The following is a 21019-nucleotide window of genomic DNA, read 5'->3' as shown; positions in this document are numbered from 1 at the left end:
TTAGTTAAGGTTTTTTCGTAATATTTTTATTTTATTTCAGTTAACTAAAATATTTGTAATAGTTTTAGTTAACGATTATAACCGCGACACACACTCCTTGCATATTAACCCTCAGCTAGAATAGACAGTAACTGATGTTTACAATTGTTGTTTACAAATGTTTGTTTTTTTTAATTACTAGTTGAGTTTAAATTATTTTTATTTTAGTTTTTGTTTTTCAGTTAGTTATTTTAATACTTCAGTTTCAACTTTCAAGTTTTTCACCTAATATTTTATTATTTTATTTTATTAGCTTTATTTCATTTAACAGTCATTAAACAGTTTTAGTTAACGATTATAACTTTGACACATAATACTTGCATTTGAACCTTCTGAACTAAAAAGGACATTGACCAATTTTCGAAATTCTGCATTGTTTTCTTTTCCCTGCAGGACAGGAGACATGTCATGGCTGATCGACAAAGGCTCACAGTGAGGATGTGATCAGCTCAGCACAGCTGAGTTTTTCTTGCCAAACTTGGACGATCTCCTGTAACAGACGTAGTCTTAATGCTGCAGCTGGAGTTGGTTAAGTGGGACTCTAGATGGGAGCACCTGGGCCGTGCCGAGGGACATTGTCCCTATGAGGTGGCACCTCTCTGGGCCTGGATCTGTTCACAGCACTAACAAATGAGCCATAACTGGTTTTTAACCCTTTGTTCTAGACGGGACGGTTCTCTCTCTCTCTCTCTCTCTCTCTCGCGGGTTGGTCAAATCTTTTGCATGAATCATCTTCCTGGACACAATGTTCACGGGAGAGTGGTTAAGGGGAATTGTCATATTTTATTTTGTACATGTGACTTTGTATATAGCTGTTAACTGAAAATACATTAAAACAATAAGACTGCACTTTTTTTCTACTGAATAGCCAGGCTATGGAAATGAGAACAGAGCTGGTTCACGTCAAAATATGCAGCTTCGCTTGTGGCAGTTTGTATATGTAGAGAGAGCAGATGCATGATAATTCAGATGCATTAGTTTTCATTAAGACTCACCCAAAGGATCTTAGTGTGGGATCATTATCCAGGGAAGGTAACAAGCTCCATATGTCAATGTCTATGAATTTTAATTAAATATAATGTATGATATAGTATTGTCATACATCACAATGTATGATATAGTATTATCATACATATGTCAAAATTCACATATGGGCGAATCTCACAAAGCCAAAATCGGAAAGAAATAAAAAAATATATAGATATACTTTGATTATAAGAAAAAGAAGCCTGTGAAATGTTTTTTTTTTCCGTGACATTATTTGAATACCATTTACCCCAAATTCTCATTATTGTAATGCAAAATAACATGATGATGATTTAGATCTTATTTCAAGTATGTATAACTCATAGCAGGATTTGTTGTACTGTACTTAATATTTCCTGATTTTAAAAAAATGAAGTTTTACATGTATTGCAGTAATGAGAATTTGTATGTACGTGTGTGTGTGTGTATATATATATATATATATATATATATATATATATATATATATATATATATATATACTATATTTGAATGAGACTGTAGCAACTGCTGTGAAAGATTTAGCTTAAGATATAAAATATTTAAATATATTTAAAATTGTATATATATATATATATATATATATATATATATATACATATATATATATATATATTCTTTTTTCACATCATTTTCACAAGAATTAAACACATTCCTCATTACTTCAATGTTTCACTTATTACTATAATACAGTATATTTTTAGACATAATTTTCTTTTTACTATAAAAAAAAACAATAATAATAATAATAATAATAATTATATATATATATATATATATATATATATATATATATATATATATATATATATATATATATATATATATATATATATATATATATATATATATATATATAATTATTATTATTTTAGATTTTGTATGATTCTGAGGTACATTATGACCTGGATGTATTATTGACAGACTTCATGAATCGCTGAATTTTAAAAAAAAAATCTTCCAGCCATGTAGTATTTCAAGTTCAAATTTACAGTATAATCTCCATTGCAATAAAGCGACGCTGTCATTTTGAATGTTCGCACCCCAAACTGAAGCATGACCCCGTGCACCAGGACTGGCCTGAAACCTTTTAACAATGACAATATACCTCTTGCTCATGGGAACTGTGGTTGCCCTGCTAGTAAACTGCACAAGACGACAAATATTTAAAGCTAGAACTTTAGCTATAGAAATGCTCGTATTATAAGAGGCTTGTATTTTCTGACTAATCGTAAAATGATTTATTGATGACGGACTGATTGATTGTTGATTGTATTTTTAGATTGTATGCAATAACAACGAATGCTTCTCTTGTAGCTCTGGCCTCCTATAGCTTTTCTTTGGTACTAACTCAGGGATTGGAGGTTTCAGTCATATGTGACAGGTTCTGGTGGAATAAAAAAAAAAGATGAATAAATTTGTTGCTATAACACTTTATTGGGCTGCTTGTTCTTTCAAATATACTTACAGAAAACAGCAAGCAATTTCATCAAATCATAGTATAAGACAGAAGAATACAAACTTTTGAGTTCATCAAAGAGGACATTTCATTCAGTAAGACCGATAAAAATCAGCATAGCTAAAAAAAAAAAACATTAAATTTAAAATAACAACATGCTATGAAATCTGAATTATTGCAGTCATAATAAAAGGCATTTTTGCAACACTGAGGTAAATGCATATTCATATAAGTTATGGACGTGCTACGGTTTCTTAAAATGTACTTTTAAAAAGCTGAAAAATAAATGAGCTAATAAAATAAATAAAATAAAAGTAAAAAATGAATAATGAAATTAAATCAGCACATGAATCCACCCTGCACCCTTTATATATGGACGGTTAAAAAACTGACTCTTTCAAACCCAGCTACTTCTCAGAAAAAGATGCAATTCCTTAGTATTCATAAAACAATGCCCTAAGAGAATAATTCACAAATGTTTGCATCACTTCAGGACACTACAAAACAATCATTTTAAAACCATTTATAAACGACACATACATAGACAAACATGCAACATTACGTTCACATACATATGAATGACAGGAAGACCTAAAGCTAGTTAAGGATTTTTCAATGGCTGCTGGGAGAAATTCTTCTGTGTTACATTATAAAAAGTAAAAATGTCACTTAATAATATAAACACGGTGTAAAGAGTATATTAGGTTGGATTTGGTACCTTTGGTTTCTCCCACAGTGCTCCTTGAGATCAAAAGAAGGCCACAGAAACCAGGCTAATGTCTCAGAATGATGTCTTTACATGGTGATAATGTAGCTTATTGGCTAAAAACCCATTAAAAATGATTCATATAGAAAAACTAGCTGGTGTAAGATAATATTGAGGTCATGTTTGTATATCACATTTTGTTCAACACTATTCACATTTAACCAAAAGGCACCGATTTGTTGTAAATATGAAACTACATCATTGTTTTACATGTGGATGTGCTTTATATGAATTATTCCGACAACTCTGATGTGACCGACGGCTGTCATGCAGGCTTTCCTTCAGAAATCATACTCTGCAGCACACTGGCGAAGATACTCCTCATACAGCTTCCGCTAAGATAAAGATGACAAATATTACAAGGTTAGAAGACAAACATCCTTTGAAAGGCTTATGTTTCAGTTTTCAGTTGTATCTCTGCTGAAAAAGCATCATGGAGGTTAAGGTGGTTAGCTGGTCTCACAGTCAAGCCAAGTTTAAATTCTGCTCTAAATTAACACAGGAACAAACTATATGAAAATGTATATAAGTAAGTATTATTAACACCTACATATAATAATGTATCTTTAGGAAAATGAATGGGTGAACAAACAGTGTTATTATGATATTCACAATGATGCTTAAAGTACGTCATACCTTTTTGGATTTAACGATATCCTGGATGTAATCACTGTACTCAGCCATTTTCTTCTTCTCTCTTTTAGTCAGCGTCTTACTGCCCTGACTGAAGGAGATCAGAGCATTGAGAGGGCTGCTGTTAAACTGATGAAGTGGCCATTAAAAAACAGAAATCAGCTCAAGAATCGAATTACAGTAAGTGGCACAGTACAGGGAAAGATTAAACACTAGCATTCATTGATTACATTAGATTAAAATCTTGATATATTGTACAGATACTGCATATCTTAACATATATTAATATATATTAATGATTCTTTAGATTAAGGGGTTTTAAGCATCTTATCTCAATAAACTCCTAATTTGCTGCTTATTGATAGTAAGTAGTAGTAGTGATCTAAGTAGCGTCTAAGGCTAACTTCATGGCAAAAATGGACTGCTCATGTTGCACTGGAAAAAGTTAAGTCAAGTGCACTGCATTGTGGGATATGTTATTCCATACTATATCCTCTATTGCATACTGATTTTTAATTATTATAAAAAAAAATTATATAGTAGTATCTTGCTATTCCGTACATAATTTTTTTATACTGTGTACAATACATACTGCATTGTACACCATTAAATAAATAGCTCTTCCAAAGCCAAAGGATAAAGAATCAAATAAATAAAAGTAAACAATGTCAGAGTTATGGTGCCCCCTTGTGACAATAAAACAAAACATTTAGAGCCAATTTTGCTCACCGTGCAAAATACTTGGCCAAGAAGAACATAAAGTAGCACAGAGCACCAAAGATGATCACAAACATTATCTGCCAGTCTTCAGGAATCCATTCCCACAGATACACAACGATCCCCTAATAAACACATACAGGTAAACTGAAGAAATTAAACCTGTGGTGGGATCTTAATCTCCAGAAAACATCCAAATGAGAACATACTGTGGAAAAGTAGATGGTTTTAGCCAATCCCTCTCCAACAAGAGAGTCCAGTTCCTCTGGAGCGAAGGTGCTGATGATGAAGCTGAGGATGAAGAGCAACGGAAGGAAGATTCCCGCAACTCCACACAGGAAAGAATTAAAACGGTTGCTTTTGTTACTGCTCACATTCATCCTGAGGGAAGACAAATACATGCAAGGCTGATAAATATGACATATACTGTATGAGCTCTAGAGTCATGATGTGATATAGTGTGGATGGATGGATGGATGTGTACCGGTCCTGTTCCAGTTTATAGTTGATGGTAGAGATGATCAGGTTACAGTCTTTCTCCAGCTGGTCAAGTGTTTTTTGCACTGCCTGGTTTATGCTCTTCTCAATGGTCTCACAAACCTCATCAATCTGGTTGATGCATCTGCTGGGCTGCACACACAAACACAAAAAAACAAAACTTGAATCATTTTATTTTCACTTTAGCAACTATCTGTGGTAGTAGTATCATATGCAATAACACTGTAAAGCAAAAAGTGGAGTAAATGGAATGAAGAATTATTCTGTGGTCATTACCAACAAAGCCGCATATGCATATTGTTATTGAAAAAAAAAAGAGAATTTGAGGAGGTGAACAACTGCATTTTTAGCAGATGAAAAATGCTGATTTTTTTTAGTAATATCAGTGTTGAAAACAGTTGTGCTGCTTAATATTTTTTGTGGAAACCAACATTTTCAACAGCATTTATTTGAATATATTTGTGACATTATAAACATCTGCATTGTAAATTTTAATCAATATGTGTCTATGCATTTATTATTCTCTTTCAAATGGTAGTGCATTATAAAGCAGCCTGAAATCAAGTTTATCTTTTTATGTCTTATTAGTATCAGTCCATTTCTCCTTTAAAGTTGGGCTTTCAAGGCAAGTGTCTCTGCTGACAGACAGAACTAATTAATGTTAATGCTGCAGAGAGACATAAATCCATTTCCTCTGACACAGCAGTGGAGCATGGGCATGCTTCCATTACTCATGTCACTTCTCGGAGGAAAACCATGGACATTTAATCAGCACAGCAATCTGCTCCCATCATCTCTTACTTTCTGAGGGTTGGGGATGTATATTGTGGGCATTTCGAAGCCACATTTGTTGAGTCCAGGTCTCCTGCATAGCTCTTGGACAATCTGCATCATCACTCGCTGTGGGAACAAAATCAACACCAACACCGACTGAGACATTTGACCTTTAAGATGGGTTAATGCTAAATAGGATTAGAAACCCCAGAGGACTTGATTTGTAATAGCACCTGTTTGGCTTTCTGTCGGAGAACAAACTATTATGGCAAGAAGGTCAGGAGTACAGATTGAAGTGAGACTGGAAATGACTATTACATTTGTGAGTCCAGACAGTAGTATATCAGTTTACTGAGGTAAGATTTTTTTGTATGTTTATATTGACTTTAAGGGCAGTGGAGGTGCACACACACACACACACACACACACACACACACCTGTCTGTCCGTTTCTCGTCCAACCTCGTCAGCTTTGCTCAGGTAAAAGCGCAGTTTGTCTCCACACTTCTCACTCAATTTCTCAACAATGTTCAATGTACGCTTGCACAATGCCTGTCCCATCGGGTCAAAAAACACAAAGATGAGGTCCGCCTGCTCACCTGAAAATACGCAGATATGTAAATTGTGAAGAAAAGTGTTACTCTAACCTTTGTGCGATTTAATTTAGGAAAACATTTTTTAATTTAATTTAGGAAAAAAAAAAAAAAAAAAAATATATATATATATATATATATATGGTACTTTTCCATTTTGTTTACTAGAATCATTTTAATTGAATTGAAAAATAATTTTTGTTTCCGTGTTGACATTAAAACAGGAAGTTGGGTTTGGCATACTGAAGACCTTCAGCAATATATATATCAATATTTTAGCAATATCAAAATATTTTTGGTCCATTGTCTCTGACAGGAAAGACTGTATATTTTAAATGCTCCTAAACATTTTAAATTGTCTTAACAACTTTCTAGATCATTTAATTTTAAATAATAAAATGTGTTTATTTTTATATTTTCAGTTTCTATTTTAATTTTAGTTTTAGTAATTTTATGTGCTTTTGTAATCTTTATATATATATATATATATATATATATATATATATATATATATATATATATATATTTAGCTTTACTTTATTTGTATTGCAGTTGTATTATTTTAAGTACTTAAACATTTCATTTCTGATAATTCATCTAACATCACTCAGATTTATTAATGAAAACAAATTTTTATTCATTTTAGTTAGCAATATCTACACTAGTATACAAAGTTAACATGCAGTACATAAACTAAAAAAAGACATAAAAACAGAAAAATTTGCCTTTGAGAAAATGGTTTATTAAAAGAGTGAAACAACCCAGGAAAATCAGTTTCAGATGACAGATCCATTTAAGGTTTTGTGGTGTATTCAAGTCATGTAAAAAAGATCATATTTACTGTACAAAATGAATACACATGAACAGCAACACAAAGTCATAATTAAGAGCAGGAAACTTTGAACTAATTAAGCCCCGAGTTTCTGAGTTGGCGGTGTGTCAGTGAGAAAACGTCATATGCAATGCATGCTGCATCTGTATTGTAGGTGAATTAGTTGAAATTAATTTAATTATTATAATTTGTCGTATACAATAAAACTAAGTGGCACCAAAAAAATTATATATATAAAACGACTCAATTTTCAACACCTCCATAAAGTGAATAAAAACAAAACAAAAACACATAGATTTACATTCTGTGGTTAATGTTTTGTAGTAGTACAGTTTAATTTTTTTTTACTTTTTTTTCTTTGTAGAAAAGGTAAATGCATGGTCATCTTGCTCCAACCAAGGTGACTTGAACACAACTGACGTAGTAATTACAACTTGCCAACTCTTAAAAATGAACTTGAATGGACTTGAAAGCACCATTGGAGGCTCTTACAAATGAGCTGATGACCTGAAACAGCACAAAATGCAGAGACGCAGCCTTACCAAAAGAAGTGATGGCACTGTTGACATCGAAAGGGTACACCATATCTCCATCCACCAACCCTGGAGTGTCCACAAACGTCACCAGGCTGAACTTTTTCTGTTTGGAGGTGGAAATCTCAGCGCTCAGGTAATCCGTGACACCTACAATATACAACTGCAGGCATTTATAAAACTGCATTGGTATTAGAAACACAACCCTAAGTGCAGATTCATCATTATAACAACAATCAATATAATTCTAGGGGCAAAAAAATGATCTGATTAATAAAACATGTTCATGAATTCATACAGTTTTCTTGACCACGCCCCCTCTGGTGGTCTGTTGTTATGGTTACCCACAACAGCTCTTCAACTGGCAGCTTTAAGGTGGAGCCACATAAAGCTAGCCAGTGAAGAACGACTGTGAAGCAACGCCAGCCAGCCAATAAAAATCACAAGCTAAGAGTTTTGAAAGCATGTAAACAGAATAAAACTACACTTTTTACATTTTTGAAAGATTGCAATTGGTGCTTAAGTCATTGCACCAAAGCCTGCTTTATGGTTGCTTACATGTTCAGAATGATTTTGAATATTGTTTTTTATAATCCACTGGGTGAAAATCACAAGTTAGATTGTTTAGTAAAGTAATATAACACCTTGAATCGGCATAAATGTCAGTTCTCATCAAATGTTTGCGCTACCTTCACAACACATCTGCGGTTCACACTGAAGCTCTTTCAGATAGTGACTGCAGGTGTGCAAGATCTCGCACAAACCCGTCTTGTTCTGTCTCATCAACATTCAACAAAGGTGCACCAACTCACCCTCAAATCTGTCTGACCATCTCTCTCTGTCTCTTAATTGCTTTCTCTTTCTCATTTCAGAAAATTACTATGAACATTATTTTCATTACGGATTATGAACATTATTGTTCAGAGGATTTGTAGAGAAGTTTTCTCCTACAATTAGGATAGATTGCAGAGCTATAAAATGAATGTGGATGATAAAATGTATGATTGTTCTTTACACTATATTATAGATTTTTCTTTACACACTACCATTCAAAAATTTGAGATCTTTGAACATTTTCGAAAGTTTCTCATGCACACCAAGGCTGCATTTGCTTGATTAAAAAAAAAAAAAAAACAGTTTTCCATTTAAACGTGTTTTAAAATGTTATTGTTCCTGTGGTTCAGGGGTAGAGCACTGTGTTAACAGCGCAAAAGGTTGTGGGTTCAATCCCCAGGGCCTGAATGCTTTGGATAAAAGCGTCTGCCATATGCATAAATGTAAATGTAATTAATTCCAGTGATGGCAAAGCTAAATTGTCAATATCACCTGATCCAGAAGCATTCTTTTATTATTATTAATCCTGAAAACAGATGTGTTTTGATACATTTTGTTTTTCAGAATTCTTTAATGAATTAAAGTTTCAAAAGAACAGCATTTCTATAAAATCTTTTCTGTCTTCATTTTTGATCAATTTAATGCATCCTTGCCGAATAAATGTATAATAATATAAATAAATAAACCTCAACATTTTAAAAGGAAGCATATCCATGTAGTCACTTTCATTCCACAGGTGCTACTTAAAATCAGATGTAGTCATGTGCTTGCGATAGGCTCAATGACCAGGGATTATTAAGGGAGCTTTGAGTCTTTTTAAAGGTGAAAGGTAACTGGAGAAACGGGTCTCACTTCGCTGCCGGTGGAAGGAGATACTGAGGGATCTAGTCCACTGAGAAAAAAGTCAAAGGTCAAGAAAGTGCTGCGTCATCTCCAAACTGCACAGCAGCACCACTGCAGAGAGACCCGAGTCATGATGATAGTGTCAAAGTTATTGAGATAAGACAAACCAGCCAAAACCACACCCAAACAATGCAACAATCGCAATTCTCATTATTCTTTCCTGCACAAACCCACATCCTGAAGACCAACACAGACATTTAAAACCTTCAATGCGACACATAACAGACATTCCCAGGAACACAGAAGACAACTGCAATACGTTAATGCTCATAAATTTGAGTGAACGAAGTAGAATTAAATTCAGAAAATTCTGAAAATGATGGTTTATACTTACAATAAATAAGATGAATGGATGTTTTACTCTTTAAATAGTACGTTTTAAGAGTGCATGTCATAATTTTGTCGCTTACTTGAAGCTCATAAAATGCAATGCCTACACAAAATGCTATTATCATTTCATATTTGTTCCTGACTATCGATTGTATGTTCTCTGTAGCAGTAATGTGAGAAGACATTTCTCTCTGTCTATCCCACTGATGCTGCACTGTTGTCAGTGTGAATGACTCATTCTGGTTCTCTGCACCAGGTGAACCCACACTGCCCACTGAAGGAATACTGCACGATCAGTGTGCGGCGACGATGCCCTCTGACACACCCAAAGACCACTCACCTACACCAATGGAGACCCATCACTCAGATACAGTCTAGTTGTGACAACAGCTGGACTCTCATTTTAACAGTTACATAAATACACAGCGATAAGCATTAAGTCAGCAGAGCCAAAAGGAGTTTATCGAGGTGCATGTGAATGAGATGTGTTGCTATGTTTCGCGCTCTCAGGCGGATACTGCGCTGGCTGTCCACATACTCTTGCATGACTCAGTGTGAGGTGTAAGTCACAGCTGTAGATGTTACTGCCTCGACTACACATTTCCCTCAAAAAATAGTTTAATTTCTAAGCAATAACTTAGAAAAATAGCACAAAAAACTAGTTTGGGTGTTTAATATCATGCATAACAGTGAGTTTAAATGACCTAATACTAAAATTACTACGATATGCATGCACAGAAGAAATATTCATATTTGATAGGCAAACATGAATAGTTCATATATGCACAGAAAGAAGGTGTGCAAAACTACAAAAATAAATTGCAATGAAAAAAATGAAAAGTAAAATAATAAAAAGGTAATTTGACGCCTGTAAACACACACACACAAAAAATCTAAGGTCTGAAATATCTGAATCATATTCATAATATATATATATATATATAATATAGATAACACACGAACATATTTTAAAGGGACTGAAACATTAATAAATATATATATATTTTTTTTTTCGATGATGATTTTTCTATTAAGATTTCCTACCTTTGAACTCCAGTAGTGGTCTGAAATGTGGGTAAAGGTGTAATGTTGCATTTCCCTGTGAGGAAAAGAAGCAAACATGTTGATAAAGGAAAGATCAGACACATTTAAAGAGGAGAATGTAGTGTGAAGTCAGAAGCCAGGCCCCGCTGTAGGGAGGCTCCCTGCTCTTCCTCTCTCTTTCTCTCTGCAGGCTGGGTGATGGTGTGACACTCTCGGTCACGCTGCAGCTCTCTTCCTGTTCTGCTGGTAGGCTCTTCCTGTAAAGAGCTGATAATCCTTTTTATGATAATCCTTGATCACTCACTCCTTCACTGTAATTGCATTACTCACGTTGAGGTCTTCACGAGACAGAGAAGGAAAGAGAGAGAGGGAGAGCCCTATATGTTAAGGGGAAAAAAAGACGCTGTGTCTTTAAGAAAACCCCTTTGCTTCCAGAAGGAGCGGCTGATTAAGCTGTGAAATGGTCTGCTTTTACACCACATGCAAAAAACAGTTGTTTTGTCCAGGAGAGAAGAGAAAAGCCAAAGCATTTCCTCTTAAAAACTTCTGCATCCCTTTTTGCATTCTGTATGTAGACATAGCACTGGCTTTCAATGAGAACTTAAATGACAAATGCTTGAATTCATATCGAAATCTTTGGATTTTTGATATTTTCATATTTTTATGGAAGAATCTCTTATGATCACCAAGTCTGCATTTATTTAATCAAGGTTTCAGTAATAAAAATGTAATATTGTGAAATATAATTATTATTGTCTATTGGAAAATATATACAAATGTGGCGTTACATAATATTTTATGGAAACTATGATGGATTTTGTTTTTCATAATTCTTTGATGAATAGAAAGTTAAAAAGAACAGCATTTACATTATATATATATATATATATATATATATATATATATATGTATGTATATATATATATATATATATATATATATATATATGTGTGTGTGTATATATATATATATATATTTAGACCCATACAACAATAGAAGAAAAAGTTTACAGTAAGTCACTTTTGATCAATTTAATGCATCCTTGTTGAGAAAAAGTATCAAGAAAAGTTATTAAAACAGTACTATAAGTGAGATTACTTATTTATTTTCTTAATAAAAGAATCTGCGAAAAAGTTAAACAGTCTATATTTTCTCTCTGTTTAATCAAATTCCTGTTTTATTAAAGATTTCTTTGTTTCTGTAGATCTAATTTATGCTGCCTTAATCCAAGCAGTATTTTACTATATTCAAATTTATTCCGAAGAATTTCCTCCTCAATCAGCAGAAAAAAATTCCAGAGATTCCTTCTGTATCTGCTCACAAGAACGCTTTTTCTGGACTTTAAGGAGAAAAGTTGAGTGATAACTAGGGATAACATACCTCGGAATGTCGCGACTGACCAATCAGAATCAAGAATTCCACAGAGCCGTGTAATAACAGGAAATAATGTGAAGAAAATGCATGGAACTGGACTGGGTAATGTCATTTTTTTTTTACATTTTCCGCTCTGATTTTAGGAGAAAACATGCATTTTTTTGTGAAACTGAATTAATCTGAGCCTACAACATTCTTATTGGTAGCTGAAAGCAAATACACAGTTCACATTATCTTCTTTAAAAGTTATGTCTCTGTATAAACACTAAAGCTGGTTTTCACAGCCATCCTGAAATCTCGAAATGTTGTCCTTAGGGGTGCTGTATGCAGGTTTTTGACTCTGCGGAAACATAAAAATACAATAATATGTTTGCAGATATTTAAGAAACTGCTAAGTTAACATACTTGTTTATCTGAAAAACAATGCTACTGTCAGTTATTCTCCTTTGAAAATGTACATTCCGGGCCAGAATGACGGTTTTTGTTTTGTTTGTTTGTGAAACCCGCCCACTGCCAGTTTACCCAGTTCTATTTCAGCACCTCGGGTTGCCAGTTGGCGAAAAACACAGTGTATTTCATGTCATTCATTGTTAAGTGTGCTCGTTCTTGTTGGTGTCCTCAATCTGGCAACCTGCGTCAAGTCTGAAGAGGAGGGGCCGGGTGAAAAAAACCCTCTCCAATATTTTGAATTTGGACTGCAATACCTAGTTTTATGGAAGCATATGGGTAGGTAGCAATATTCAATTTGGAATGTAATATGCAAAATGACAATGCAATATGTAAAATGGCAATGCATTTCTGTATTTACATTTACATTTTCCAATACATTTGTGCAAAGTTTGGTGCAAAATTAAAATTAAAATTACATCATTTTCATTTGCCATTTCATACACAAGTTTTAATATGCAAAATGAAAACTAATTTTAACGCTTTATAAGCTGCAAAATTAAAATTAAAATGTATTACAGAAATTATTACAGATTAGATATGTATAACATGTTCAAGCAAAAACTGTGGCAAAATTATCATTTAAATGCTATTTTTCTTAAATGCATTAACACTCACAGTCAAGACACTTACGATTGCATTTTCATTCAATGTCCCGCAATGAATGTAGCAAAATTCAATGTGCACATTGAAAATGCATTCCGAGCCGATCACGTGTCGGCCCCCTCGCGCCATGTCAATCACTGTGTGAACAAGGCGGGGCTTGCAGAAGAGACTCAAATCTCAAGAAGAGGATTCAAGTGAGAACATGGACAAGACAGTTGGTCCATGTACGTTTTGATAATTTTGGTTTATGGCTTCAATATTTCATTCACACTTGTGGGCGGAGCTGAAACGCTGCTTTCATCTGATTGGTCGAATCGCTCCACCTTCAGCTCAGTCTTTTCATTCTTTCAGGCAGAATAAGAGTCAGTGCGAGTGAAGCACTGTAATGTATGAAACCACCGTTCACTGTTAATTAGCATAATATTTGAATCAGATGTAGCTTGGCACATAATTCGTGCTGCTGAGACCTGCAAGAGACCCCGTTAAATTATTTCTAGGTTATAGTATTGTATAAATATTGTCCCACTTCTGTCTCCTTGGATAACAGTGAAGTGGAAATAAATATAGTTAAATTTATGAAATAAAATTAAATAGGATTTTTCGGGAAGGTAAGTCTGGCCAGTTATACAGCAACACGAGTCAGACGAGTCTGCAGATCTGAGCTGAATTTGGTGAAACATTAAAGTTCTAGTCTGTGTCAATTACTCTTATAATAAATAATAATAATAATGTTACCCGTATTTTTCGGTATAAGTTGCATCAGTCCAAAAATACGTCATGACGAGGAAAAAAACATATATAAGTCCCACTGGACTATTAAGTCGCATTTATCCAGAACCAAGAGAAAACATTACCGTCTACATCCGCGGGCTGGCGCTCTGGGATAGGCTACAGGAGCACTGAGCAGCATAGAGCTAATTTTACTATTTTTATTTCAGAAATGTAACTATATTAATTTTTACAATTATTTATTAATGTCACACACACATACCTAGTGCCTTATGACTTAAAAGATGAGAGTGGTAAATGTTACAGACATGGAACTGTTCAGTCTGTTATTGATTTTTATTTCCACTTCACTTTTATCCAAAGAGAGAGAACTATTTGCACTGTATTTATCAGTGGGATAATATTCATACAATACTACAACCTAGAAATAATTTGCAGGTCTCAGCAGCACAAATTATGTGCCCAGCTATATCTGATTAAAATATTATGCTAATTAACAGTGAGTGGTTGTTTCAGACATTACAGTGTCGCACTCGCACTGACTCTTATTCTGCCTGAAAGAATGAAAAGCCCGAGTTGAAGTTGGAGCGATTCGACCAATCAGACGAAAGCAGTGTTTCAGCTCCGCCCACAAGTGCAAATGAAATATTGAAGCCATAAACCGAAATGATCAAAACGTACACGGACCAACTGTCTTGTCCATGTTCTCTCACTTGAATCCTCTTCTTGAGATTTGAGTCTCTGACCTTCTGCAAGCCCCGCCTTGTTCACGCAGTGATTGACATGGCGCGAGGGGGCGGAGACGTGATCGGCTCGGAATGCATTTTCAATGTGCACATTGAATTTTGCTACATTCATTGCGGGACATTGAATGAAAATGCAATCGTCAGTGTCTTGACTGTGAGTGTTAATGCATTTAAGAAAAATAGCATTTAAATGATAATTTTTCCACAGTTTTTGCTTGAACATATCTAATCATTTCTGTAATACATTTTAATTTTAATTTTGCAACTTATAAAGCGTTAAAATTAGTTTTCATTTTACATATTAAAACTGGTGTATGAAATGGCAAATGAAAATTATGTAATTTAATTTTCATTTTGCACCAAACGTTGCACAAATATATTGGAAAATGTAAATGTAAATACAGAAATGCATTGTCATTTTACATATTGCATTGTCATTTTGCATATTACATCTCAAATTGAATATTGCTACCCATACGCTTCCATAGTTCAACCGCTCGGTGTCAATCCTACATACAGCACCTTTAAAAATTCAAATAAGGTTTGCTTCAGAAATTCATTAAAACAGGTTAAGCTTATGCGTTTTCATTTGATTTATCTCTTTGCAGCTCTTTTTATTGAATGACACCCAGAGAAAACCCCACGCTGGTCAACATGTGACCCGTGATTCAGTATTATTAACCGTCACATAATTAACTCACAAATGCACTTTCACTACTCATCTGCACTAAAAAGGTAATCAATGTACCAACACAATCAAACATAAAAACCATTTGCACAGAGTGTAAATTGTTCGCCTTAAGCAGCTTTCTCACAGTAATCTGCTTTCTGGTGTGCACATAAATGTACTTACTGTTAGTGACTCGCGTTTTCTTCCACTAGTTATAAATGTGAAGCCTTGTGTCTCAATGGCAACACCTGTCTTCTGTATGTGCTCCTCCACATACCTGAAAGACAGATTTCATTTGAAACTTTTTATCCTCATATTCATATACAAAATGTATCCTTGTTTGTAATTATACTTTTACTCATTTTTGAATTTTTTTTTTTTTAGTTTTTTTAGTTTTTTTTAGAACTATGGTCGAATGCAGTGGTTTTCAACCAGGGGTTTCAAAAATGACTTAAAATGATTTTCATTTTAATTCATTATATGATTTCTAGACCTGGAAAATCATGTAATTAAATAAAATCTTACAATGCCATAGGCATTTTTATATTGAATGCATATTTTTTGTATTTATGTCAAACTCTAAAATATTTTATCGGGTAGAAATTGTGAGTAAAGCTTTTTTTTTTTTTTTTTTTTTTAATCCTTGTCCTTATTCATAATCCTTCAAATTCATAATCACAAAAGGGGGCCTTGGAGTCAAAAATGGTAAGAGGATAAGATGTTGGTACAGAACAACAAAATCAGGAAAAGAAATGTCATTATTCTCATCAGTCAGTACAATCTTTATCCCCAGATCTGATTCTATGAAATCGTTTAGGGATCCAAGGTGTTTTTGATGTGAGAGGAGTGATTACCAGTTAATAAAAGAGCTTTTTCCAGCAGAATGGTTTCCCATAATCATAACTATAATCTTTTTCCGTGGAGGTAACAGCCTCACTCCCAAACTCTCTGCAATTTTCACCAATCCTGTCAAAAACAGCCAAACAAAGGGAGCTTTATTATCAATACTTGATGCCTTATTGCTTCCCAGCAACAATTCAAAGAGAATAATACTTTGGAACTTTGATGCTATTGTTTTATACAGTAAATGTGAATACAAACATGCAATTTGAACCTGAATATACTGTACTTGTATGTTGCTGCCATTTCATACTGTATAAACGTGGATTTACATATACAGTACTATACCTGTGTGTATTCTGTACTGACCGATAGACTACAGTAGTGTGACATGCAGAGACAACTGGTCAACATAACTGTGTCTCAAATCCCTGTGTGCTGTCTACGATCATGAAGTCCAAAACTGTCTAGGTAACTTTTGCGGCTTGCTAAGACACAGTCAATAACTTACGAATGAGTGACTAAATATAACTAACAGCATCGTTATATATATCGGACGTCTGATGATTGAACTTTCAAGCTGATTTATACCATACAATGTTTCATAATGTTTTAGATCACAAAAGCACAAATAGCAACATGTGTTTACATACGAATGCTACCGTTGTTTACCGTTGTCGTTGTCGATATATAAAGTGTGGCATTCTTTCAGTATTCGTTCACTCGGAGTTGTAATGGTCGATTCCAGGGGGTTTGCTACAGCTCGCGGCTTCTTAAAACCTGACATGTTGAAAGTCTGGAGGACTGTTTTTCACCGGCACCAAAAGCGGGGGAACCAAAACAATGTGGCACACATGTAACGTTACAGACGCTTTGGCGCTCTCTAGTGGAGGTAAAAGTTGAAACGTTCCAACACAGAATGGAACGCCTTTATATGAACAGATTTGCACATTAGCCAATGCTAAATATTAGTAGGCCTATATAATAAAAAACAATTAACATAACGTAACATATAACATAACAATAAAATCTAAAGTGAAAACAACAAATAATAGATTTTTTTTATACATTAGTGTAGAAACATTTGCTTAGGCTTCTCAAATACAGAAACAAACAAACAAATGGACAAATTATGTAAAAATAATTATACATCTAAAATAATTGTTTGTATTATTATTTTTACTATTGAAAACTTATTTAAATTATTTTAAAATTATTACAAATATTAGCCACTATAAAATACAGTCATTCATCCGTTTGTTTATCACTGTGTTTACATGAATTATTATTGAAGTTACATTTTGCACATGTGTGCCATATTTTCATCCATTAAACTACTTGATATACATAGTATGTATTTATTTACTCAAATAAATTAATTAATAAATAAACATCAAGATCAGTATGTTTATTTACAGATGTGTACATTTATGTACTGTATATGCAACTGTAAGTAAAAAAAAGCATGTATTTAAATAGTAGCTAAAGTATGTATTTCCTACTAAAAATGAAATCATTTAAATAAATGTTCAAATATTTATATAAATCATATGTAATGTACACAATTAAATTATATATAATATATATTATGTATATTTAATCTATAATTAATATATAATACATATAAATGCATAAATGCATACTTCATAGGGCTGTCAGTCGATTAATTTTTTTATCTAATTAATTACATAATGTGTTGATTAATTTATCTAATTAATTGCAAAATAAATTTGACTGTGAAAATACCCACAAAAGATTATTTAAAGCTATTTAGATAATAGATAGATAGATAGATAGATAGATAGATAGATAGATAGATAGATAGATAGATAGATAGATAGATAGATAGATAGATAGATAATTTGGCCCTCCATAATTTCCAGAATAAGGAATTGAAATAGGACATGAGGGATGCTTTCAGGGATATTAAAACACACAGGTATGAAACCCCAGTCGTTGTGAGCTTGATCAACCTGCTAGACCGGCTGGGGCGGGGTTGCACGTGTAGCCCCGCCCCATGCTCTGATTGGTTCGATCGTCTTTCATACATAGTTGGTGTAGGACTATGTTGTTTAAAAGCTAAAAACCCGGTGCAGTTTTACAAAGCCTTCATTATGATGTACAAAACAAAAATAATAATATTAGCATGTATCTCGCTATGTCCCCGAAATAATTGTTTTGTTAAATTAAGCTGATCTTTAGGCTAAAAGACGAATAGCCCACTACATTTAATAAATTAATTGAATTATCCACAGTGGGAAGATCAAGTCTTCAGATAGAAGAATTAATTATGAATTAAATAATTTATGAAAGATTGATTATTTCATATCATCAGATTATGAGAAAGAAAATTAAAAGGATGTTTCAGTAGCCTATTGTTTTAATTTATATAACATGATAAGACAATTATTGTTACATATGATTATCTGTCATGCAGTTGATAAATGACACCGCAATAAATGTGTCTGCTGTGTGCCATTTAATTTTTATGAAACTTAAATTTTCTTTACTACATTGCAAAGTATAGACTTTTTCCTCCCCTTTATTTCAGGAAAATATTTTAAAGGGAAGAAATCGAGAAACTTTTATTACTACCAGCCAGTGATGATTCTGAAAGGACACGCCTGTAATCTGTTGCAAACACAATTTCATGATCATCTTGCTCTTGTTTTACAGCAGTTGTCTCACAGTCACTGTCAAATATTGAGATAAACTTTCTAAAGTATCATCTATTTATATTAAATTGGTATTTTCTCCGAGACCCATTTTGTGAAAATTATTGAACCGATTTCAATCATTTGAGGGATCAAATCAATCAGCAGGAATGATTCGGGACATTCTATGCTTAACGTGGCATAATGCATTAAAATTGTGTGTATTTTTTTTTTTAAATACCAAACTCACTAAACACATAATTAATAAAGCATTTTATTCACAGACAAGCAGGTTATGGGAGGAAAATGCTTAAAATAAACGTTGCGTTCGTATTCTGTGCTCATATCTGCTTGTCTGTGAATAGAATGCTTTATTAATAATTTGTTTACTGAGTTTGGTCTTTTTAAAATACTGTTTTAATGCATAAGGCCATGTACTTTCACATTAAGCGTTTTAGAATGTCCCTATGATTCATTTGTGAAGTCGACTGGTCCAGAAGATTAAACTTGCAGCAGCTGACACCTCGTGATTCAATAAATCAGACATAGTGAGTCAAGTTAACAATAAACAACTGCATTATAATGAAGGCTTTGTAAAACTGCTCAGTGTTTTTAGCTTTTAAACAACATACTCTGTCCTACACCAACTAAGCAAACATTTTCTTATCATGCATGTCTATGAAAGACGATCGAATCAATCAGAGTATGGGGCGGGGCTGCACGTGCAACCACACCCCAGGTGCAGCCCCGCTTCGATCTGCAGGCTGCAGCCGATCTAAGGCTGCATCCGAAAACTTAGGCAGGTGACTTGCTGCCTTGCTGTCTAATCAGGCAATGACTTTGCAGGCAGCGTTTTTGCCCGAAGGCACCTCACGAAACTGATTTCGGGCTTCTGAGGCGGAGTAATGTTTTAATGATCTACAGCAAAATATAGAGAGCTTTGGTAATAACTAAGTGGATATTTCATTACTGCAATATTAATTTCTCGCTAGAAATTACATAAAAAGTGGAAAACGTTGTTCAGAAACATACATTTAAACACAAACTGACCACCGACCGCAACTTTCAGACGCCATCTTTATTTTTTGGCTTAACTCTCACAGAATGGAACGCACAGGATTGTGGGATATCAAAGGCAGTGAAGGATACATCTATGCTGCCTTCAAAAACTGGCCAGATGAAGGCATCTCAGGAGACAGGAAATGAAGCTGACATTGATTTTGGACGTGCCTTGATGCCTTCCTACCTTGGAATGCGACCTCCGAAGGCAGCATTTTTCAGTTTTCGGATGCACCCTAAATGATCCCCCTTACACAACCCCACCCCTAAACCTAACGTCACTATGACGTCAACCAATCAGGTTTCATGGTGTAAAAACTAGAGCCCGACCGATATATCGGCCGGCCGATATTATCGGCCGATATAAGCTATTTGCATTTAAATCGGCATCGGCATTCATAACGGCCGATGAAACATGAGAAACAGAGTCTCATGCTTCACTCATGTTATGAGAGTTGCATAGTGTGCCCACCAGAGGGAGCTCTGCAGCTCCAGAGTTAACAACAGCGCCAGAAGTCCACTACAGAAGAAAGCGATCAGCCAAGGAGATGTAACCTACTGTTTTGACGGTGAGTCTGTCGTTCGTCATGTGAAATGATTGTAGATTTAGTTCATACCCTGTATATAAAAACTGTGTGGTAGTTCTAGCTAACGGTCCTATCCTTATCACTTCTAAATATTCTGAAACATCACTTACAGCCGCTAATGCATTGCTATATTAGATTAGCCACAAAGCTAATACCATGTTTATCAGTGGAAGAGCGCGAACGTTAATAGGAGGTCAAACTATAACGTTAGCGTTTAACTTATTCTTATTCTATTGCGGTGTGTTTCCCACATAATGACCGCGTAATTGGGCCTTTCACACAGGACGCGTTTGCACGGCGCTTGCCGCTGGGTTCAGCGTTGCCCTT

General features: G+C 34.2%; 2 protein-coding genes across 5 annotated transcripts in view; one reads left to right on the top strand and one right to left on the bottom strand.

The window, feature by feature from the left end:
- Positions 1-886, top strand: part of LOC132140692 (apoptosis-inducing factor 3) — a 29400-nt gene extending 28514 nt beyond the window's left edge. For all 4 annotated transcript variants that reach the window (XM_059549581.1, XM_059549584.1, XM_059549580.1 and 1 more), the window contains exon 20: positions 433-886. In XM_059549581.1, coding sequence (XP_059405564.1) covers positions 433-475 — 43 coding nt within the window. In that variant the 3' untranslated portion in view covers positions 476-886. The remainder of the gene's footprint in view (positions 1-432) is intronic.
- Positions 887-3066: 2180 nt separating this feature from the next.
- Positions 3067-17256, bottom strand: si:dkey-98f17.5 (uncharacterized protein LOC569123 homolog). The gene is made up of 12 exons (XM_059549579.1): positions 17065-17256; positions 16407-16518; positions 15736-15829; positions 10981-11035; positions 7879-8019; positions 6350-6510; positions 5940-6038; positions 5125-5270; positions 4850-5021; positions 4653-4765; positions 3927-4014; positions 3067-3625 (listed from the first exon to the last, which is right to left on the bottom strand). Exons 1-12 carry the CDS (start codon positions 17177-17179, stop codon positions 3572-3574), a joined length of 1350 nt encoding a protein of 449 aa, XP_059405562.1. The 5' UTR covers positions 17180-17256; the 3' UTR covers positions 3067-3571.
- Between the last annotated feature and the right edge of the window lie 3763 nt (positions 17257-21019).

Source organism: Carassius carassius, chromosome 5 (genome assembly GCF_963082965.1).
Source record: "Carassius carassius chromosome 5, fCarCar2.1, whole genome shotgun sequence".
NCBI classification, from domain to species: Eukaryota; Metazoa; Chordata; class Actinopteri; order Cypriniformes; family Cyprinidae; genus Carassius; species Carassius carassius.
The sequence above is the reverse complement of the archived record's forward strand: the minus strand, read 5'-3'. Positions and strand labels throughout refer to the sequence as shown.

Excerpts from the sequence above, each read along its gene's own strand:
- si:dkey-98f17.5 (XM_059549579.1), bottom strand. The coding sequence starts at position 17,179 with ATGTCAGGTTTTAAGAAGCCGCGAGCTGTAGCAAACCCCCTGGAATCG. Across the intron at positions 8,020-10,980 it reads ACCACTACTGGAGTTCAAAG|GTGTCACGGATTACCTGAGC; the intron begins GTAGGAAATCTT and ends TGTATATTGTAG. Across the intron at positions 4,766-4,849 it reads AAACCATCTACTTTTCCACA|GGGATCGTTGTGTATCTGTG; the intron begins GTATGTTCTCAT and ends TGTGTTTATTAG.